At 39.5% G+C, this 18,469-nt stretch overlaps 3 protein-coding genes across 5 annotated transcripts; 2 read left to right on the top strand and 1 right to left on the bottom strand.

Moving 5' to 3' along the window:
* Nucleotides 1-1,542: 1,542 nt before the first annotated feature.
* On the bottom strand, nt 1,543-5,827 carry LOC127253291 (protein GRAVITROPIC IN THE LIGHT 1-like). Of its 2 annotated transcripts, none has more exons than XM_051277802.1 (2): nt 3,877-5,827; nt 1,543-1,857 (listed from the first exon to the last, which is right to left on the bottom strand). In XM_051277802.1, the coding sequence occupies exon 1, from the start codon at nt 5,322-5,324 to the stop codon at nt 4,014-4,016; it is 1,311 nt and encodes a 436-aa protein (XP_051133759.1). In that variant the 5' UTR covers nt 5,325-5,827; the 3' UTR covers nt 1,543-1,857; nt 3,877-4,013. The 2 variants fall into 2 exon arrangements, with proteins under 2 accessions (XP_051133759.1, XP_051133761.1); XM_051277804.1 differs by lacking the exon at nt 1,543-1,857 and adding an exon at nt 2,357-2,502.
* Nucleotides 5,828-10,549: 4,722 nt separating this feature from the next.
* LOC127253287 (protein STICHEL-like 3) lies at nt 10,550-16,282 on the top strand. The gene is made up of 9 exons (XM_051277797.1): nt 10,550-10,891; nt 11,216-13,343; nt 13,465-13,684; nt 13,771-14,250; nt 14,333-14,870; nt 14,986-15,049; nt 15,187-15,281; nt 15,961-16,064; nt 16,168-16,282. The coding sequence occupies exons 2-8, from the start codon at nt 11,391-11,393 to the stop codon at nt 16,013-16,015; spliced, it is 3,405 nt and encodes a 1,134-aa protein (XP_051133754.1). The 5' UTR covers nt 10,550-10,891; nt 11,216-11,390; the 3' UTR covers nt 16,016-16,064; nt 16,168-16,282.
* Nucleotides 16,272-18,469, top strand: LOC127253288 (U-box domain-containing protein 17-like). Of its 2 annotated transcripts, XM_051277799.1 has the most exons (2): nt 16,272-16,416; nt 16,501-18,469. In XM_051277799.1, exons 1-2 carry the CDS (start codon nt 16,272-16,274, stop codon nt 18,396-18,398), a joined length of 2,043 nt encoding a protein of 680 aa, XP_051133756.1. In that variant the 3' UTR covers nt 18,399-18,469. The 2 variants fall into 2 exon arrangements, with proteins under 2 accessions (XP_051133756.1, XP_051133755.1); XM_051277798.1 differs by having other exon boundaries at nt 16,272-18,469.

Raw genomic sequence — 18,469 nt, 5'->3', positions numbered from 1 at the left:
AAAATGACAAATTTGCTCTTTATTTTGTGTATAGAAAAAGAAAATGATAAATAAAATAAAGGCAAAAGAGTCAATTCTATAAATAAAAATAAAAATAGGATAATAATTGTTGCACATTCTAAATAGGGAAAGTAAGACTTTAGTTTGTGGATAAAAGGAGTATAATTTTATATTAAAGATAATTGTGATTTTTAATGAAAATTTATTGTTAGTCCATCTAAAACTTCTCCAGAATCGGCACTCTGTATGTGATGCCGATATGAGTACCTTTATTTATAATTACTAAAATAAGTTAGAGTGCGTTTATGTTGTTACTTGTAAGGTTTAATTGAAAATAAAGTTTGACTAGTAACAAGATATATATATATTTATTTATTTATTGCTTTGAAATTTGAAATTCCCGGGCCTTGTACACACCGCCCGTCACACTATGGGAGCTGGTCATGCCCGAAGTCGTTACTTTAGCTGCAAAGAGGAGGATGCCGAAGGCAGGGCTAGTGACTGGGAATTTAATATTCTGCAAATTAAATTTAATAAGACAAGTTAAACGAATTATATATATTAAGAATATTGAACTTAGATATTATGATTGTGAATTCATATTATTTGATTGTAATTGAATTATAATGTAGTATATATATTTAATTAAAATATATTTTAAATAATTTAAAATTTTGCTTTAATAAAGTATATTCAGTATCAATGTTTATATTACATACAATTTTATATAATAAATATAAAAGAATATATATTTTACACATAATTACCACAAATTAAATGATAACAGATAGAAAATTTTAAATTTATGTAAAATATATTTTTTATTTATAGAAAAGATGGAAATAAAATATTACGAGTTCTATTTTAAAATAAATAAATAGAAAATAGTTGAAATAAGAAAATTTATAATATACATAGACCACACATAAGCTTAACTCATATTACAACTTATGATATCTGCAATATTACAACACTCTTACTATGCATATATTACTACATCAATACTTTTTTGTGTTTTTTTTTTTTTTTTTTTTTTTCCTAACACAATTTTTTAAAAGAAACAATATATTACATTATTAATTATTTTTGTATTAGCAACCCAATTTTCTATAGTTATATAAAATAATATTACTTGTTGTTTAAGTTGTGAATAATATATTATTATGTCTATGGAAGCAAAGTTATAAAAATGTAATGTTGTTATTACATCAATATTACTAACTTCTTTAATGCATATATAATACTTCTTCCGTTCCATATATGATGTAATATTTAATTTTTACAAAAATTTAGGTGGATACTATCAAATAAAATAAATTAGAAATTAAGTAATGTGACAAAAGAAATTTATTTATTTATTTTTATTATTTGAGTGGTGTGATATGGTGAAATAAAATATAGTTAATTTTATTTTGAAAATATTATAAACCATGTGGAATAGAATATGTGGAATGGGAGTAGTATTTATATATCATTATTTTAAAAATAGAGATGTAATTATCTCGCCATTATATATATATATATATGTAGGGAATTGTTGTGAGTTAGGTAGGGTGCAATAAATAAATAAATAAAAGAGATGGCGCGAAAAGATGCAGAGGTGGTGGTAGGAATAGGATTGTTGGTGCTCTTCTTAGGGTCAGCTATGATCTCCGCCGCGCACGTGCCCGTGTACGGACGCCGGAAGTTGTTGTGGACGGCCCATCCATCAATGGACGGCTCATCCATGACTAGTAATTCCGCCCCAACCCCAACCATGAAAGGCATCGGCGGCGAACCGAGTATGGCTCATCGTCATCGTCATCGTCACAGCGGCCAGATTCTCCATGGATCCGTTCCTAGTCCCTGCATCGGCCACTGCCGCAACCCCGCCCCATCCTCATAAGATTTCATTTAATTTCAACGAAGCCGGTGAAAGCTTTTTCAATTTAATAATAATAATAATAAATAAATAAACAGTTTAGTCGTTTGATTTTCTAATGCAACGAGAGAGAGAGAGAGAGAGAGAGCGTATGATCAGATGAATGAATGAATGAATAGAAAAAATATATATATATATATATTGTCCCAAAATTTCATTTATGTCCAATAAAACTTGAGGAAACACACAGATTATAGTTTGAAAATGGAATAACTAAATATTGGAAATGCAATTTGTCCCTTTCCCTTCACTAATTTAAATTACCTATGCAGAATATATATATATAAGTAGAGAGTAAGAAACACACAAATTTGTTAATTTAATTACTCGGTCAATTCACTCGCACCAAGACCTACGTACGTTACGTCGTACCAGGGTGGGTTCCAACCCAACCCATGTTTGGTTACATTAATTTTCTTCTTACATCAAATTAACTTCAAGACAACCAATGCATTTGCAAACTCTTAGCTTAGCTTCCTCAATTGCTAGCAGTTGAGATGGTTGAATTTCGACTTCATGTTCAACTTTCAAACAATCATATCTCTAACGAGCACAACATTCAATTCAGCTAGGCAGGCAATCTGTTTAGGAATCAATTCACGTGATTAGATCATCATCATTCACACCAGCTTTCCCATCAGACCAATCTTTCTCTAACATCTTTCATAGAATTGAAGAATTTATCACTCTCGTTGCTATTAGATCTACTACCCCCCCTCCCCTCTCTCTTGATATAGAATTACCTCATCAATTTATATATTAAATGTATATTTAAATTCTATAAATAATTATATATAATGAAAGAGAGTTTGTTAAATTGTGGGATCAACCACAACAGCTTGTATAGCTTCGACCGACTTTGGATCCCACCTTCAAATATCCAAAATATATTATATATATATATATATATATATAGCTTCATTTCTTTGCATCCATTTTGGCCTCGCTTGCTAGATGATTGCCTTCGTTATAATCTCTTGTCCTAAGTAATTAGCACTAACAATCTAAGACATTTTTTTTTTTTTTTTATCTACAATAGTCACTTCACTGATCTTCATATAATATCGACCAAAATTTCTATTTGTCAACAGAAAAATCTCTCATTCAGATATTTTCTATAAAACAGCCAAAATTCTTAGACATTATTCATAAGACACACACATATATATATATATATATATAATACTCAAGGCATGCATTACATATAATTTTACAAGTATAATATATGCATAGGTAAATATCTAGATACTTTATCATGAACATACAACAAGTTTGTTAAAAGTATGATATTACCCTAGTAAATACTTTTGTTCAACATGATAACGACATGAATTATTTCTTAAAAAATATGTTGAATTACTATTTGAACTGTGTAAAATAATTTGATGAATAACATAATGACATTCTAATTATATATATTCTGAGCTATAATCGGCCCTTCAAAAATAGCCCATCTTTGAAATTAAGCCCAAGAATACCCCTGACTGGTTTAACAATTTTTATTTTTATTTTTTCCTTTAATCAATACACGAAGCATCCAAGAAATTAGTTCGGCTTATTACACATTTTGGAAAGACATACAGATGTTTAAAACCTTAATTTCTGCATTATACTAAGAGGCAGTTGCAAGACATACGACAAATGTGAAATATCACATCACTTTGATTTGTCTTCTTCTTCTTCTTCAATTCCCTAATAGATTATATACATTAAATGTAATGATCGATGAGCCCAGCCCATGCATTTCTCTTCGACTTCCATTCACTATTGTTGTATAGTATATAATCTTGTTGTCATTCATTGTTTTCTTTTGTAATAAAGATATTGATATGGCCCCACAAGTCCCACTCGACCCTCAATATTATACTAATACCATATGCATTTATTGCTTGATTAGTTTTGCATTTGTATATATGAAATGAAATGCACCCAAATCCAATTTCTTTATTAGATACCTTCCTCGGTTGCTGTTGCTGTGCTGTCAGTCTCGTACAAAATGTTGGTACCTTCACGCGCCGCCGGTGGTATATCCAAGCGCCGCCGGCCTTTCAACGGTTTGAAGCTTCAAACGCCGTCGGGTTGGGCTGAATTATTAAGTTTTATCGGAGGTTGTTAAGTATACTTGGCTCTGCACCACTGTCCCCTTAAAGCTGAACCCCGGCACCACCGTGAACGCCACCCGGATATCGCCGGAGAGAATATCCTCCGTTACACTTTCCATATACAATTGAGAAAACCTGGAATTCTGCTTTACTTGAAACATTTCGAACTCGTCATTGAACGAAAACGCTAGGCAGTGTAAAATCCAAATTCTTCTCCCCATCTCTGCAAACGCTTTGAATAACTCCGTTTCCGGGAATTCACCGGAGCTCACCATTTTTCTCTGCTTCAAGCTCCCTGAGAACGACACTTCCATTTTATAGTGTACAAGCTTGGCGTACTTCGATTGCAAGAACTTCCCAAATGAAGAGTTCGGGTTCTGCTTTAGGAACCGGATTGGATCAGTCACACAGCTCAATTTCTTTAACTCCTGGAAAAAAAACTCCCGGCGCCGGTGAATTTCTCCAGGCCAAGTTTGGGTTGAAAAAAATGGACGATTGAACCCAGATAACATTTCTCTGCAAACAAACGACTCAAAGACGGGAGCTTTATGCTCCCTCTCACTGAAAACAACGTCGGATTGTATTGCTAGGGCTGCAGAGTTTATATCCCAATTTGCAGAGTTCATTTCCCGAATCAAGAACCTGACAAAACTGCGCATCGATCTGAACGCGTAGTTCAAAACCACGACGAAGTGCTTGTGATTCACGTCGGGAAATTTGACATCGTTGAGAATCGAGAAAGTTCCGCTGGAGTTCATCTTTCTTTCAAGAGTTTTATTTTTCTGAGCAATTCCTGTCAGCTGTTGTCGAAGAGACGCGAGGTGGGATTCCTTGTTGCTAATTTCACCACGAAGTTTCTTCAGACAGACCTCGTAAGTCTTAGCCAAAGACTGCAGTTCTTGAATTTCCGCGAGCATAAATGTCTCAGGCGGCGGGGAAGAAACAATCTGTTTCTTTAAATACTCGTGCTTAAGCTCCGACAGCGATTTTAGCTCTTGAACGATGGCTTGATCTGCGGCTTGCACGGCCTCGATGTTGTAAGGAAGCTGCGACATTTGCATCTCGGAATAAGCGGCTTTAACAGCAGATACGGTGGCGAAAAGCTTCGCAACAAAAGCTTTCATGGCTGCTCTGTTTCTGGGCTCCACTATACCTGCTTCTTCATCTTGTCCGTCGAACTCAAACTGCTGAGACTTGGGTCTTGAGTGATCTTTTGAAGCTTTTCTCAGGTGAAAGAGTTTCTGAAAGGTCAAGGTTGTTCGGGCCGTGTTCGGAGCTGGAGATTGTCTGATTGAGTCCATTCAGTTTCAACCGTCGAGGAGATTGAATACGAAAGAAGGGTTTTCAGGAAGACGAAGAACAACGACAGGGTGCGAGTGCGAGTCTGATTGATTCGAGGCAGACAGTAAAGCGAAGATATTAAAGCACGGTTCAATTTTTCCTTGTCTTTTTGCGTTTGACGACGGAAATACCCGACAGGAGGTGAGGATGACGGAGGTCACATTTAGAAGGGCCATGGGCCAAAGTTCTAGATACGATCGAGACCGTTGATTCTTTATTTGAACACACCCCGACCCTTCCAGGACTCCTGGGTCATGGAGTGGCAAAGAAGTAGCTAGGTGTGCTGCATGCTTTATTGTGAATGCCATTGCCATGGTAGGATCATGTATACTGCCTGCAGGCTGGCTAGTTGAGTAGGTGGAGAACATTATAACTCACTGTAGTCTGTCTGTCTGTCTGTATACATTAATTATTGGGTTGGATTTGGTTTCATGAAATTAGAACAGCTTGCTTAACCTTGTAGTTATATTATATTGTAGTATTTAAAATAATGAAAGAAGGAAGGAAGGAAAGAAGAAGCTTGTAATTCAGGGCTGGCCTGTCATTCGACTTGCCACACTGGAGACAACTAAATCAGATTGGTAAACCAAAGCCCATCATTAAAAGAATCTGTCTTTCATTCCTCTCTGACGTGGCTATCATCATGCATGGATGGGAATCTAGATAGCTAGCGCGTATTTTGTGGACTTTGAAGATGTTGAAATATGCAGAGATACCCGTGTAACCAAGTTAGGCCTGATGATCGATGATTAATTAATTAATGTATCATAATACTATGATCATTTGATTTAGGATCTGGAAGTGGATTCCATGGCCGCCCGCCATCATAAGATTAGTGTGGATAGTGGATTATGAGCGATAAGACAGAAGTACTGTTGGTGGTCACTGTCAGCTCCCATGGCAACATTTATCTGCCCATCCTTTGTTCGATAGTGGAATTCAGATGCAATATGTGGTCAGGTTAGGCCGGTTCAAAGACAAAAAGCAACTCTTGCCAAAAATTATAACATCAACAGTGCTGAAACGTGCCCAAGTCAACATCAGATAAAATATGCCTGAGAAAAGGGGCCGGGGGCGATCCAAATTCAAATTGCTCTTGATTGCCAGTGGGGCATTCGTCCAGAAAGTGGAGTAATAAATAAGAGATAAGTAAAACAGAAGTCTTGTCTCAATTCTTCATGTCCCAGACCGAGAAAATTCTTAGAAAAGCTATAAGCGATTTAACAAGGGAAAAAAAGAAGCAGATTTTGGCTGCTTTAAGTTATCTGCAGGCGATTGTACCAAATTTGATACAGAGGCTAAGGGTTTGTTTTTTTAACTCCAAACCACTCGTGTTTCACATTCAACGCTTGCATTTGAGTTATGGATGGGGACAATGCACGCAGGCGACTTGAACAGGACAAGACTCCTTTTAGATTAATTTTGCACTTGGTAGAAAGGCAATAATTAATTAGCTGGGAAGCGTCTCTGCACTTTCGACTCAAAAGTTAAGCAGCATCTTGTAGCCAATTTTGGGTTGATGTATGACAGACATGGTGGAAATTTGTAGCAGCAAATCTTTGACCGGAGTTAGCCGTGGATTGCATCTGGCAACCCGTCGTGGGTTGCGCTGTTGCTCGCGATAAAAGGGAACGGTGCCTTTTTGAATCTTTGCCTTTTGAAATTCTAGCATTAATGATTGACCATTCTTTCTCCCAGATTGTTTTGTGGACGTCAAATCAAGTTATAACGCTTGTTCTTTTACGAAATTGTGGATTAGGCGGTTTCTTTTTCGTGTTGTGCTGTTCTGTTTTTCTTGTCTAACAAGTGTTCGATGAATGTTCTCAGCGGCTTTGAAATGTAGCTCTTGTATTTGATCTTTAATAAATCAATCTGCTATAGGTTGTAGAATTTTGAAGTTAAGGCTTTCCTTTCCCACCCCAGAGCATACGACTTCACGTTAAAGCAATCTAATTAGCATAAAATAGATCATTCTTGGTTGCTGTTGTTAATCATCAATAGAAAAAATCAGTGTTGTGTTTTGAAATTTGAACCCCAAGGGATGGACAGTCACCCCATCCCAACCCAGCTGCACCATGGTGGTTTGAGAGTTATGCCTGGGAAACATTGCACTTATTTTTGTCGCCAAGATACACCATTATGTTGCAGTTTTATATCAGTAGCATATATTTTGTTCCATGGGTGCAGTAATCATGCAATTGGTTATGATCTTCATTCCGATGCTAACAGAATAGCTGTTAAATGGTGGAAATTGGTAATAGCCATGGTCTGCTTACATTCATAAATTGCTCGGCTCTCTGTCTTTCCTGCAACGTTTGTGATGAGATTTCGAATCCATCCGCCTAAGGATGCTATTGTGGCAATTAAATCGAGCTGTTTTCTCTAGTTTTTAGGATGTGATTAGTCATGATATATATGCTTACAATAGGCATTCATTAAATTGAGTTGCAATGGCTTTGTAAATCATTTGGTTTGCTAGAAATATCACTTTTTTGTTATCCAAGAACCAAAAAGTTTGACACGTATGATCTTCAAACATGCTGCACTTGTTTGTTTGTTGTTGGATCAGGGTTGAGGATCTCACATTAGAATTGAAATTAACATTGGAGCTCCCTACTTTATAAAGAAGAAGAATTATTCCAATTGATTTTAAGTTGGAACTCATAGCTGTTATATATATTTCTGTCAGTTACATACATGCCCTGATTGAGTCTGCAAATCAGATGATTCACTACATGGGTTGAGAATAAAAGGAATTTTGGTGAGAGTGCATATTTTTTGTAATTGTTCTTGTCTGAGTGAACTCAGGGTCTGATGATCAGCAATCTTTTGTCAGATTAAGAAGAATGGAATTGATTTGTTTTGATTAGATTAGATTATGTATATGTGCGATTATTTCTGGAACAAGAAAGAACTGATTAAGGTGGCACTGCACATGTAAAAAGTATTGCCCGATGTATGTATCTATTTGCCTATGGGAAAACCTAGGGGGTGAAAAACAAGTTCCAATGTTTTTCCAAATATACTTAAAAGAAATGTCTCTCCGGAACTAGACACGAATCATAGTTTTTACCGATGATGTTCTTCTCCACTCCCTTTAATTATTATCAAGAAATCATTAGTAAAGCATCAGTATCATTATTCAGCAAATCAAGGTCTTCTTGTTCATGGGCTGCACGTGCTGTTTCTATACATACATAAGCTTTTTATTTTACTTTTAAATTTTCCTCTTAGGACCGTAGTGTTGTCTGTATTTGGGACTTTGTGTTACATGTTGATAAATATATAAACTCTCTAAGTCGTAATAATCTGCAACTAAAATAAATGGGTTTGTTTCATGAGGAAGAAAGAAAGCAACAGGTAAAAGGGACATTTACCTACCTGCTAACATATGAAGGGGCTGCTTTGGGGAGTGGGGTTTGTACAATGTGCTGTTGGGATTGCACCTTGAGGGGGGAATATGAATGCAGATAGGTAGCTCTCAATGTCAAGACAGAGCCCAGGTTAATAATGTACATGATTACCCTCAACTATGAAGGCCCATTGTTGTCTGAATTTGGAAACCATGTTTGGATGCTCATTCATCATCTATTCTTGATCTTGATTCTGACCTTGATGTTGATTTTGATCTGGGTCCAGATTGATATCACACTCACTCGTCCCATGTACTACTGCAAAAGTTGTTGAAATTTGCAGCACATGAGGCTTCGTTTGTCGTATACGACGAATTCAGACTGACCCTCTCTCCCTTGTCAAGAATCCAATGAGATACGATCTAGTAGCAGCTATTTCTATTACATCCCACATGACCCCCTCAATTAATTAACTGATTAGCCCTTAATATATCAATCACACAAATAGTCATACAGAAAGAGGGCAAACTAACTACTGTTGACGACGATTCCCAAAATCCAAAGTATTTAAATTTCTTCTGTTAGTGATAATGATGATGATTGGTGGAGTCCAATCTGATGATTGATGGAATGACTGACTTTTCAAACATCCTACAAAAATGCTATTGCCTCGTTTCTGTACGTCCTAATTTTGGTCTCACTAAAATGTCACCTGCCCAGGCCTTTACTCCCATTAATGAAGTTTAGTTGATTAGACACCGCCGTATCCGTCACAGCAATTAACACCCCTTATTTTTCCCATCAAACCATATCGAGAAATACATTAAGGATATGTTTGTTCGGAGAATTGAATTTTAAATATATTATTTATTTTATTTTATTTTTTAAAAAATATTAAATTAAATAATTATTTTTTATTTTTTATATTATACTAAAAATTAAATTTACATTTAAAATATCGTATTAATATCTATTTATATCACATAATACAACTATTCAAATTCAAAATTTTTACTGTTCAAATCCTAACTCAAAATTCAAACCCCAAAACAAACATACCTTAAAAAAGAAAATTAGAAAGCGAGTAAATCTTGATTGGTGTCCATTAAAGATTTAGAAGCTAGATTGTTGTCTCTCTACTATTCACAAAAATTAACCGAAAAAAAAAAAACCAAAAAATTTCGAAATGTCCTAATTATTACCAATATTTTTAAGTGACTCAAATGTCGTATCTACCTTCTTATAATGCCGGGCCCACTTCACCTCCAACGGTATTTTATATCACATCACTATGGGTCCCACGACGTTCCTCGCAAAAACCACTTACCTTGTTACGCTCTTTTTTGTTACACAAAAATTTGAATATAATAATTCACAGTAGCATTTTCAGTAGACCAATAATTACATAGTAAGTAAATAATTTATAATTATATAAATTGCATACTCTATCCTATGTGGGTTCATTTAATGTGCGGTGCCTCGTAAAGTTGCAGGACAATGAAGTCCAGAATATTCATTTGGTAATATTAGGAAGGTAAATAGAAAGTATGTTTTTTCCTCAATAATTTGGTTGAAGATTTAGCCATCTGAGTCTGACATCAATGTTGAGGGTAAAAACTTATGCGGTGAATATAATAAATTCCTTGTGTGTGTGTGTGGTTTTTTTTAACTCGACATCATATGAGGTAGTAAAAACAAAAGGGCTCTATCGCTTTTCTTGCAGACTTCTGTGCAAAATTGTCAGCAGTTGAGGTGAGCACCACCGCATCACCACCTTCAGCCCCTTCACCGCCTAAAAATGCAATATATATTTATTATATGCGTGTATTAGTGTATATATCTATCCCCTTTTGTATGTAGCGCTTTACCTTCTTTACAACACTCCAAATCCACCTCTTGCAAGAGCACACAACACCGTCGTTATTACAGACAAGTAGCAACACACACATATATATATATATTTTATTTGCTTCCGAATAGTTTAATTAATCCCAAGTTAGTGAATAAAATAAGAACCCATATTGGGTGTGTGTTCCATCGTTTTCTAGAGATCCCCTCGTGAAGTTCATGTGGGAGTATGGAGAAAGGGATCTGAAATCACTTAATGATGGAACGGGTCGCCCGCTTTGGAAAAGCAGTTCAGAGTAGTTGGGGGGCATGAGTTCAAGATTCAGGTGATTCTAATCCTCTCAACTCCCATTTTTTCTTCCTTTACAAAACCCTTTTGTGATTTTCTTGCCGCTGTGGGATGAACGAGTGTGGCCCACTCGGTTACGGTGAGGGTGAAAAGGAATACAGGTTTGGAGGGGAATTGGAGCTTTCTTGCACTAATTTCACGCAGTGGAACAGCTGTTAAAGATAATGGCAGTAGTTAGGCTGTTGAGAGTATTAGTTATTTGGAATAAACGTTGTTTCTTTGCATTGTTGGTTTTGCTTCTTGCTTTGTTGTATTCTTTGTGATGTTCTCAAATGGGAAATGCTATGGTTTCTTGTTGCAGGTGGGGATGGAGTTCGTTTAGCTACAGGAAAGTATTTAGTTAGATTATATGGAGAAAACAAATGACCCTCTGCTTAGTAGGCTCTTGTTGTAAGTAAATCAGGGGAATTGGGTGCTGCTGTTGGCCTTAACTGAGAGCATCTTTGGTGGATCTATTTATTTATGTAGTAGTAATCATGACTAAGGCTGCCCGAGATCGGATACTTAAGGATGTGAATGGTGATATTAGTGATCATCTGCGTAACCACATTCATTTGACGAATTGTATCCATTTGAAGAACCATATGCATAAGCATAGTCCCATATTGGCAGATAGGGCGTTGATGAGGGACCTTGTGGTTCTTCAGAGGTCAAGATCTTTGAGGGACCCCTCTGCGAGTCCGCCGTCATGGCAATCTCCTGCTGTTGCTGATTTGGTGCTCGGAAGAGGAGAAGCAGAGGACATTGTTGGAGGAAGACAATCTGTGAGCATAGAACGTCCGAGGCAGGGTGGACGGATGTCTGGAGGCACCCCTCCATTCAGTGGCCGGTTGAGCAGGCGTAACGATGGTGTAGCAGCAGGGGGTGCTGCCAGTGAACAAAGCAGCAAAGATGGAAATGATGTGATCCATGATGGAGTTTCGAGAGGCTCAGAATTGAGAGATTGGAGTGCCAAAGTGAAAGGAGGTTACAGGCAAGATAAACATCTGACAACACTCTCTGAGAAGTTGAAAGATGTCCCGGCTGAAAGTAATGATGCAGTTTCATCCCATAACTATGGCGAAGGAAGTCACAACCAGATTGGGAAGGCTGCTGAACAAGCAGGAATAAACATTAGCCATGGGAGTAGTCTGAACAGGGGAAAAAGGCGGCGGTTTCGAGGTGCAAGAAGAAGTAGGCCTGCTAGAACTCCCCGCGAGACCGAGACACAAAATGAAATGTCCGTGGCCTCGAACTCATTTGCTCAAGGCAGAGCTCCCCACAGCCATGAAATGCGGGAGGAATTCCAGGGCTTTGATGGTCAGAATGTCACTGGCGTTCCCAGAAATGGCTGCGGCATTCCATGGAACTGGTCTAGGATTCATCACAGGGGAAAGTCATTTATTGACATGGCCGGCCGGAGTCTTTCTTGTGGTTTATCTGATTCAAGGTTTAATAAGAGAGGTGGTTCTGGTGCTCGAGGAATGGAAGGCCCCGGCGTGCATGTCATGTCAGAATTCTCGAGTTCGTCCACTAAATCGGATGGGGAAGCTTTACCCCTGCTACTTGATGCTTCTGGTTCTCAGGGAAGCATCGGTCATGCCCGCTGGATTCATGATTATTCGGGGGAGTTGGGTATATATGTTGACAATCTTCTAAAGCCGGATACTGATTCTGATCTTGCATCAGAAGGTAGATCTCACGAGAGAGACAAATTTTCGAAGCATCACAACGAAAGGCATCAGAATCTGACTCAAAAATACATGCCGCGAATGTTTAAAGATTTGGTAGGTCAGAACTTGGTTGTACAGGCTCTCTCCAATGCAGTTGTGAGGCGGAAAGTTAGTTTGCTCTACTTATTTTACGGCCCTCATGGAACAGGTAAAACATCTTGCGCCCGTATATTTGCTCGATCTTTAAATTGCCAGTCTGTAGAGCTTCCAAGGCCGTGTGATTTTTGCAACTCATGCATCGCACATAACGCGGGAAAGAGCCGCAGCCTAAGAGAGATAGGCCCGGTTAGTAATATTGACTTTGAAGGCATAATCGATCTTCTCGACAGTTTCGGTGCTTCCCAGGTTCAGTCTCAATACAGAGTTTTAATATTTGATGAATGTGACACATTGTCTTCAGAGTGTTGGAGTGCAATTTTAAAAGTCGTTGATCGGGCCCCAAGACGAGTCATATTTGTCCTTGTTTGCTCTAGTCTTGAAGCTATACCTCATGTGGTAGTGTCCCGGTGCCAGAAATTCTTTTTTCCGAAGTTAAAAGATGCTGACATAATATACACTTTACAATGGATTGCAACTAAAGAAGGTTTAGAGATTGATAAGGATGCTCTAAAGCTTATTGCATTGAGGTCGGATGGATCCTTGAGGGATGCTGAAATGACACTGGAACAATTGAGTTTACTTGGGAAGAGGATTTCTCTTAGCCTGGTGCAGGAATTGGTACGTACCTTTTCTTCTCGATCAAACTCATGCTTATTAGTGTATGTCATTCGCTGGTATTGCGCCTGTATGTAATCCTGAAGCAGAATATAGATATGAACATGGCTTTGTTGTTTTGTAGGTTGGGCTAATATCTGATGAGAAGTTAATAGATCTTCTTGATTCAGCATTGTCGGCGGACACTGTCAACACGGTGAAAAATCTGAGAGATATCATGGAATCTGGTGTGGAGCCGATGGCATTGATGTCACAGCTTGCTACGGTTATAACCGATGTTCTTGCTGGAAGCTACGATCTCATGAAAGAATGGCCTAAAAGGAAGTTTTTCCGGCGACAAACATGTGAGTCTTATTGCAAAGTTTGTCTTCACATATTTTTCTTTCACCACATGCATGATTGATCGATGGCCAAGACATATTGATTACAGTATCGAAAGAAGATATGGAAAAATTACGTCAGGCACTGAAGACATTGTCCGAAGCAGAAAAGCAGCTGAGAGTTTCCAATGACCGGATAACTTGGCTAACGGCTGCACTGCTGCAACTCGCCCCAGATCAACAATACATACTGCCGAGCTCTTCGACAGACACTAGTTTAGATCATAGCCCCCTTGTGTTGAACACTAATTTGAGGGAAAGACACAGAAAGAGCAATGCTGAAACTCTTAGAGATCAGAGGGGGCTTTCGGGGAATGCTCATTATAATAGGTTGAAGGGGCCTATTACAAATGGGAATGAAACCAACGGCCGTGGAGCTGCTTACAAAAATAAGGAGGATCAATTGCAAGGAAGATCTCATCAGCAAATCGAAGAAATTTGGTTGGAAGTGCTTGAAAGGATTCCTATCAGGAGTGCGAAAGAGCTCATGCAACAGGAAGGAAAGCTCGCCTCGCTCAGTTACGGTGCAGGTATCAATCAATGAATGTGTTTTTGGTCCTACTTCAAGCTGTATACCGAATTGCATTTCTAAAATCGCTGATCATTTTGCAGCTCCAACCGTGCAGTTGCTGTTTTCATCGCAGCAGGCGAAGTCTAAGGCTGAAAAATTCAGATTGCACATCTTACAGGCATTCGAGTCGGTTCTTAGATCTCCAGTGACAATTGAGATCAGATGCGACACAAGAAAAGATGCTGGATTGGGACCGATTCTGCTGCCAGCGCCTCAGAAACCATCTCATTATCATGCTGATGGAATGCCTATGTTCGTAAGTCTTCCAAATAGAGATGCTTCATCCTCGGGATTGAATAGAAGAGAGATTGTTGAGATGGAATCTTCTCCTAGAAGGTATGAGGACAGCAGTAGCAAAGATGAAAAGGCAGAATCCAACAGGGGAAGAACTGAGAATTCAGGATTAAGATCTGCCCAGAAGGTGGTACCCCTTAAGTTAGGCGATAAGAACCCGAGTCTTAGCCTAGTTCGAGGCAAGGTGTCCCTTGCTCATGTGATCCAGGAAGGGCGCGCTTACCATAACGGATGGTCGAAGCAGAAAGCAATTTCGATTGCTGAAAAGATCGAGCAAGAGAATTTGTAAGGATCACTTCTGTCTTGTTGTGTGGTGATTTGATTACTACCATTAGCCGTGTGAGTTGTCACCTCCATTTAAACTACCTACATATTGATGCATAACTAAATATTGTTCCAGGAGACTCGAGTCAAGATCAAGGCGACTACTTTGTTGGAATCCTCCAAAATCAACCCGTCGAAAGGTATAAAACAAGCTCACTTGCCAATCTTCTTCATCATTTGGATGTGTTTTATAATGAAAGCTCTAAAAAATTTAGTCTTTGGATATGACATGATTGATCATTACATACGGTTCGCCAAATTATGGTATAATGTGCAGCTTTCGCGGTTGAAAATCAGAACGAGGAAGCCGCAGACATTGCTGAAATTCGTCTCCTGTGGAAGGTGTCTCTCGGGAAGGTCTCCTCGATCAAGGTAATGCTGGCGAGCCAATACTGGTTCGGGTGGATTGTGTTCAAGGCTTTGTTACTCCGAGGTTCTCATGTATCTGCTGCTGCTGCTGCTGCTAATGAATGATGTTTAGTTGTTTTGTTAGACGAATCCAGATTATTTGGAATAAATATGCATAGATCGAATGGAAGATTGCAGCTTTATTTCTAATTCATTGAATTCTTTTCTTAGTGATAATATTGCAGTCTGTCATCAAGGCTAGAAAAGAACTACTTTCTCATCATGATGAGTAACTGGGTGGGTTTTAGTTATGGCAGCAGAAAATGGTGTCTTCAACTTGTATAATCAATGGTTGACTTGTGGGTGTTGTAATAACCATACAAAGATAAATAGAAGTTTCATTTCACACGACGCCCATTAGTTTTTTCCTTTTATTTTTTTTCGCTCTTTGCTTTCTCAGAATCAGTGTGAAAATTTGTGTCGGGACAAACCCTAACTCCCTTACCATGTCTGGTCAATACAAAGGAAAAAGGATAATCCCCACTTGTATCGTCTAAAGAAGAAATTACTCGCCCTGTTTTCGATTAGACACAGTGTGTTCTTATCTATAAGTCAATCTGAAATGTCAACAGATACGTACGTCACCTACAATACATGTCTCTCCATTAAACCCTAATTTTCTATCCTGTAAAATTACTTGCAGACTAACCCCACAAAGGCTTTTCAAAGCAAAGGTCACTCTCAAGCAGGCTGGATAGAAATTCCAAGAGTATTAAAACCTGCAGAAAGATTGGAAAAGGAAAAAAAGTATGCTTGTTGAAAATTCAGTCAATCCGCATAATCAAACCTTATTCGCACGCGGATTCGGAATCCGAAGTTCTTTTTTTTTTTTTTTGATGCACTCATGAAGGATACAAGGAGGAAGACGAAGATCAAATACTCAGTTTGGAAGCTGTAATTTTTTTCAGTTGCGAAGGGATAGTCTGCATTCTTTTTCATTTTCTAGTTGCTTTAATGGCGTCGGCTGCGATGTTCTCGTCGCTGAGGCGGCGGAGGTCGCCGACAGTGGAGGCGTTTCTAGCGCCCGTGGATATATCCGACGCGGCGGTTTTGGAGACTTTGCGTGCCATTTCCGCAGAGGTGGTGTCATCGTTTTCAGGTAACGGTAAAACGACGCCGTTTTTCCAGCGGAGAAATTCCAGATCATTAATCCGAAAAATTCAGGTGATTTCTCTTCTCCTAGATGCTTTACGCGATGTGGAGTTCGCGGAAGCTGCTCCGACCGTGTTCTTGTGCTTGAAGGAGATGCACCTCCTGCTTTACAGGTGTAAAATATTGATTGATTATGTGGATGTATCGAGCAAGCTGTGGTTGCTGCTTCAAAACCACTCGATTTCAGGTCATTTCCACGATTTGAACCAGGAAATCTCGACACTTTTGGATGTTTTTCCATTGGGTGAAATCAGTTTATCTGAAGATGTCAAAGAGCACATTGAATTGCTATGCAACCAAGCCAGGAGGTCGAAAATATTCATCGATGATCATGATGATTGGCTGGGGTTGAGGTTGTATCATTTCTTCGATGAGTTTGACCACGGAAGGATTCCTGAGAGCACTGAATTGCATAATTTCTTTGTGGAAAATTTGGGGATTTGCAGTGTGAAAAGCTGCAGAGCTGAAATTGAGTTCTTGGAGGAGATGATCGTGAATCATGGTGGTGATCTTGAGCCTACTGCATCAATTCTTTATGGATTTGTAGCTATAATGAGGTACTGCAGGTTCTTGTTGTTCGATTCTGAGGATGAGGAAGACGAGCTCGGGAACTGGAGTTATAGAACGGTGAAGAAAGGGTTGGTTATGCAGGAGATTGCAGAGACATTTGTTGCAGTTCCGAAGGATTTTTGTTGCCCGATATCATTGGACTTGATGCACGATCCCGTGGTGATATCAACTGGGCAGACGTATGATCGGACATCGATTTCAAGATGGATGCAGGAAGGGCATTGCACTTGTCCAAAGTCGGGGCAGATGCTGGCTCATACGAAGCTGGTCCCGAATCGTGCTCTGCAGAAGTTGATGATGCAATGGTGTATGGGTAACGGGATCGCGAGCGACACGCCCCAGAATTCGGATTATGTTTCTGCAAACTCGTCGTCTGCTTTGACGAGCAGAGCTGCAGCTGTGGCTGTTAAAGCCACAACACGCCTGCTCGTGGAGCAGCTGTCGAACGGGTCTCAAAGAGCCATGACTGTGGCTGCCAGGGAGATTCGGTGGTTGGCGAAGACAGGGAGGGCGAACCGGGCCTGCATTGCTGAGTCGGGTGCCATTCCTCTTCTCAAGACACTGCTGTCATCTTCGAATCCTGTTACGCAGGAGAATTGTATAACTGCAATGCTGAACCTGTCCATCTACGAGAAGAATAAAAGTACAATCATGGATGTCGAAGGGTGTTTGGGGGAGATTGTTGGAGTTTTGCGAAACGGGCACACGACAGAAGCGAGGGAGAACGCAGCGGCAACGCTGTTCAGTCTGTCCGCTGTTCACGACTACAAGAAATTGATAGCCCGCGAGGATGGCGCTGTAAAAGCCCTGGTTGGGCTCTTGAAAGAAGGGACATGGAGAGGTAAAAAAGATGCCGTGACAGCTTTGTTTAATTTATCCACGCACACGGAAAACTGCGCGAGTCTTATAGAGGCCGGGGCCATAGCTGCGCTTGTTGAAGTTCTAGGACAAGACGAGGTCTCTGAAGAAGCGGCAGGTGTGCTGGCCATCATTGTCCGGCAGCCATTAGGAGCTGCAGCGGTGGGAGGTGAGGAGGCAACAGTGTCGGGGCTGATCGGAATGATGCGGTGTGGCACGGCAAGGGGTAAAGAAAATGCTGTGGCGGCATTGCTTGAGTTGTGCAGAAGCGGAGGGGCGGCGGCAACGGAGAGGGTTGTTAAGGCACCGGCGTTGGCGGGGCTGCTGCAGAGTCTACTGTTTACGGGAACCCGGCGAGCTAGAAGAAAAGCAGCATCGCTGGCTCGAGTCTTCCAGAGGTGCGAGTACGCGTCGTTTCGGTACTCCCTTGCTGGAAGCTCGGCCGTGGGCATGGACACAAGTTTTGCTGGTGATGCTACGATGGCAGTTCCTGTGCTATAGTGTTGGCCCTGTCGTGTGTACATTTGTGATATTGTTTGGAGGGTTCTAATTGAAACGAAACTCTTAAGGAA

Source organism: Andrographis paniculata, unplaced genomic scaffold (genome assembly GCF_009805555.1).
Source record: "Andrographis paniculata isolate CXL003 unplaced genomic scaffold, ASM980555v1 Contig50END, whole genome shotgun sequence".
NCBI lineage: Eukaryota > Viridiplantae > Streptophyta > Magnoliopsida > Lamiales > Acanthaceae > Andrographis > Andrographis paniculata.
Note: the sequence above shows the minus strand (reverse complement) of the source record. Positions and strands in the feature narration are given on the sequence as shown.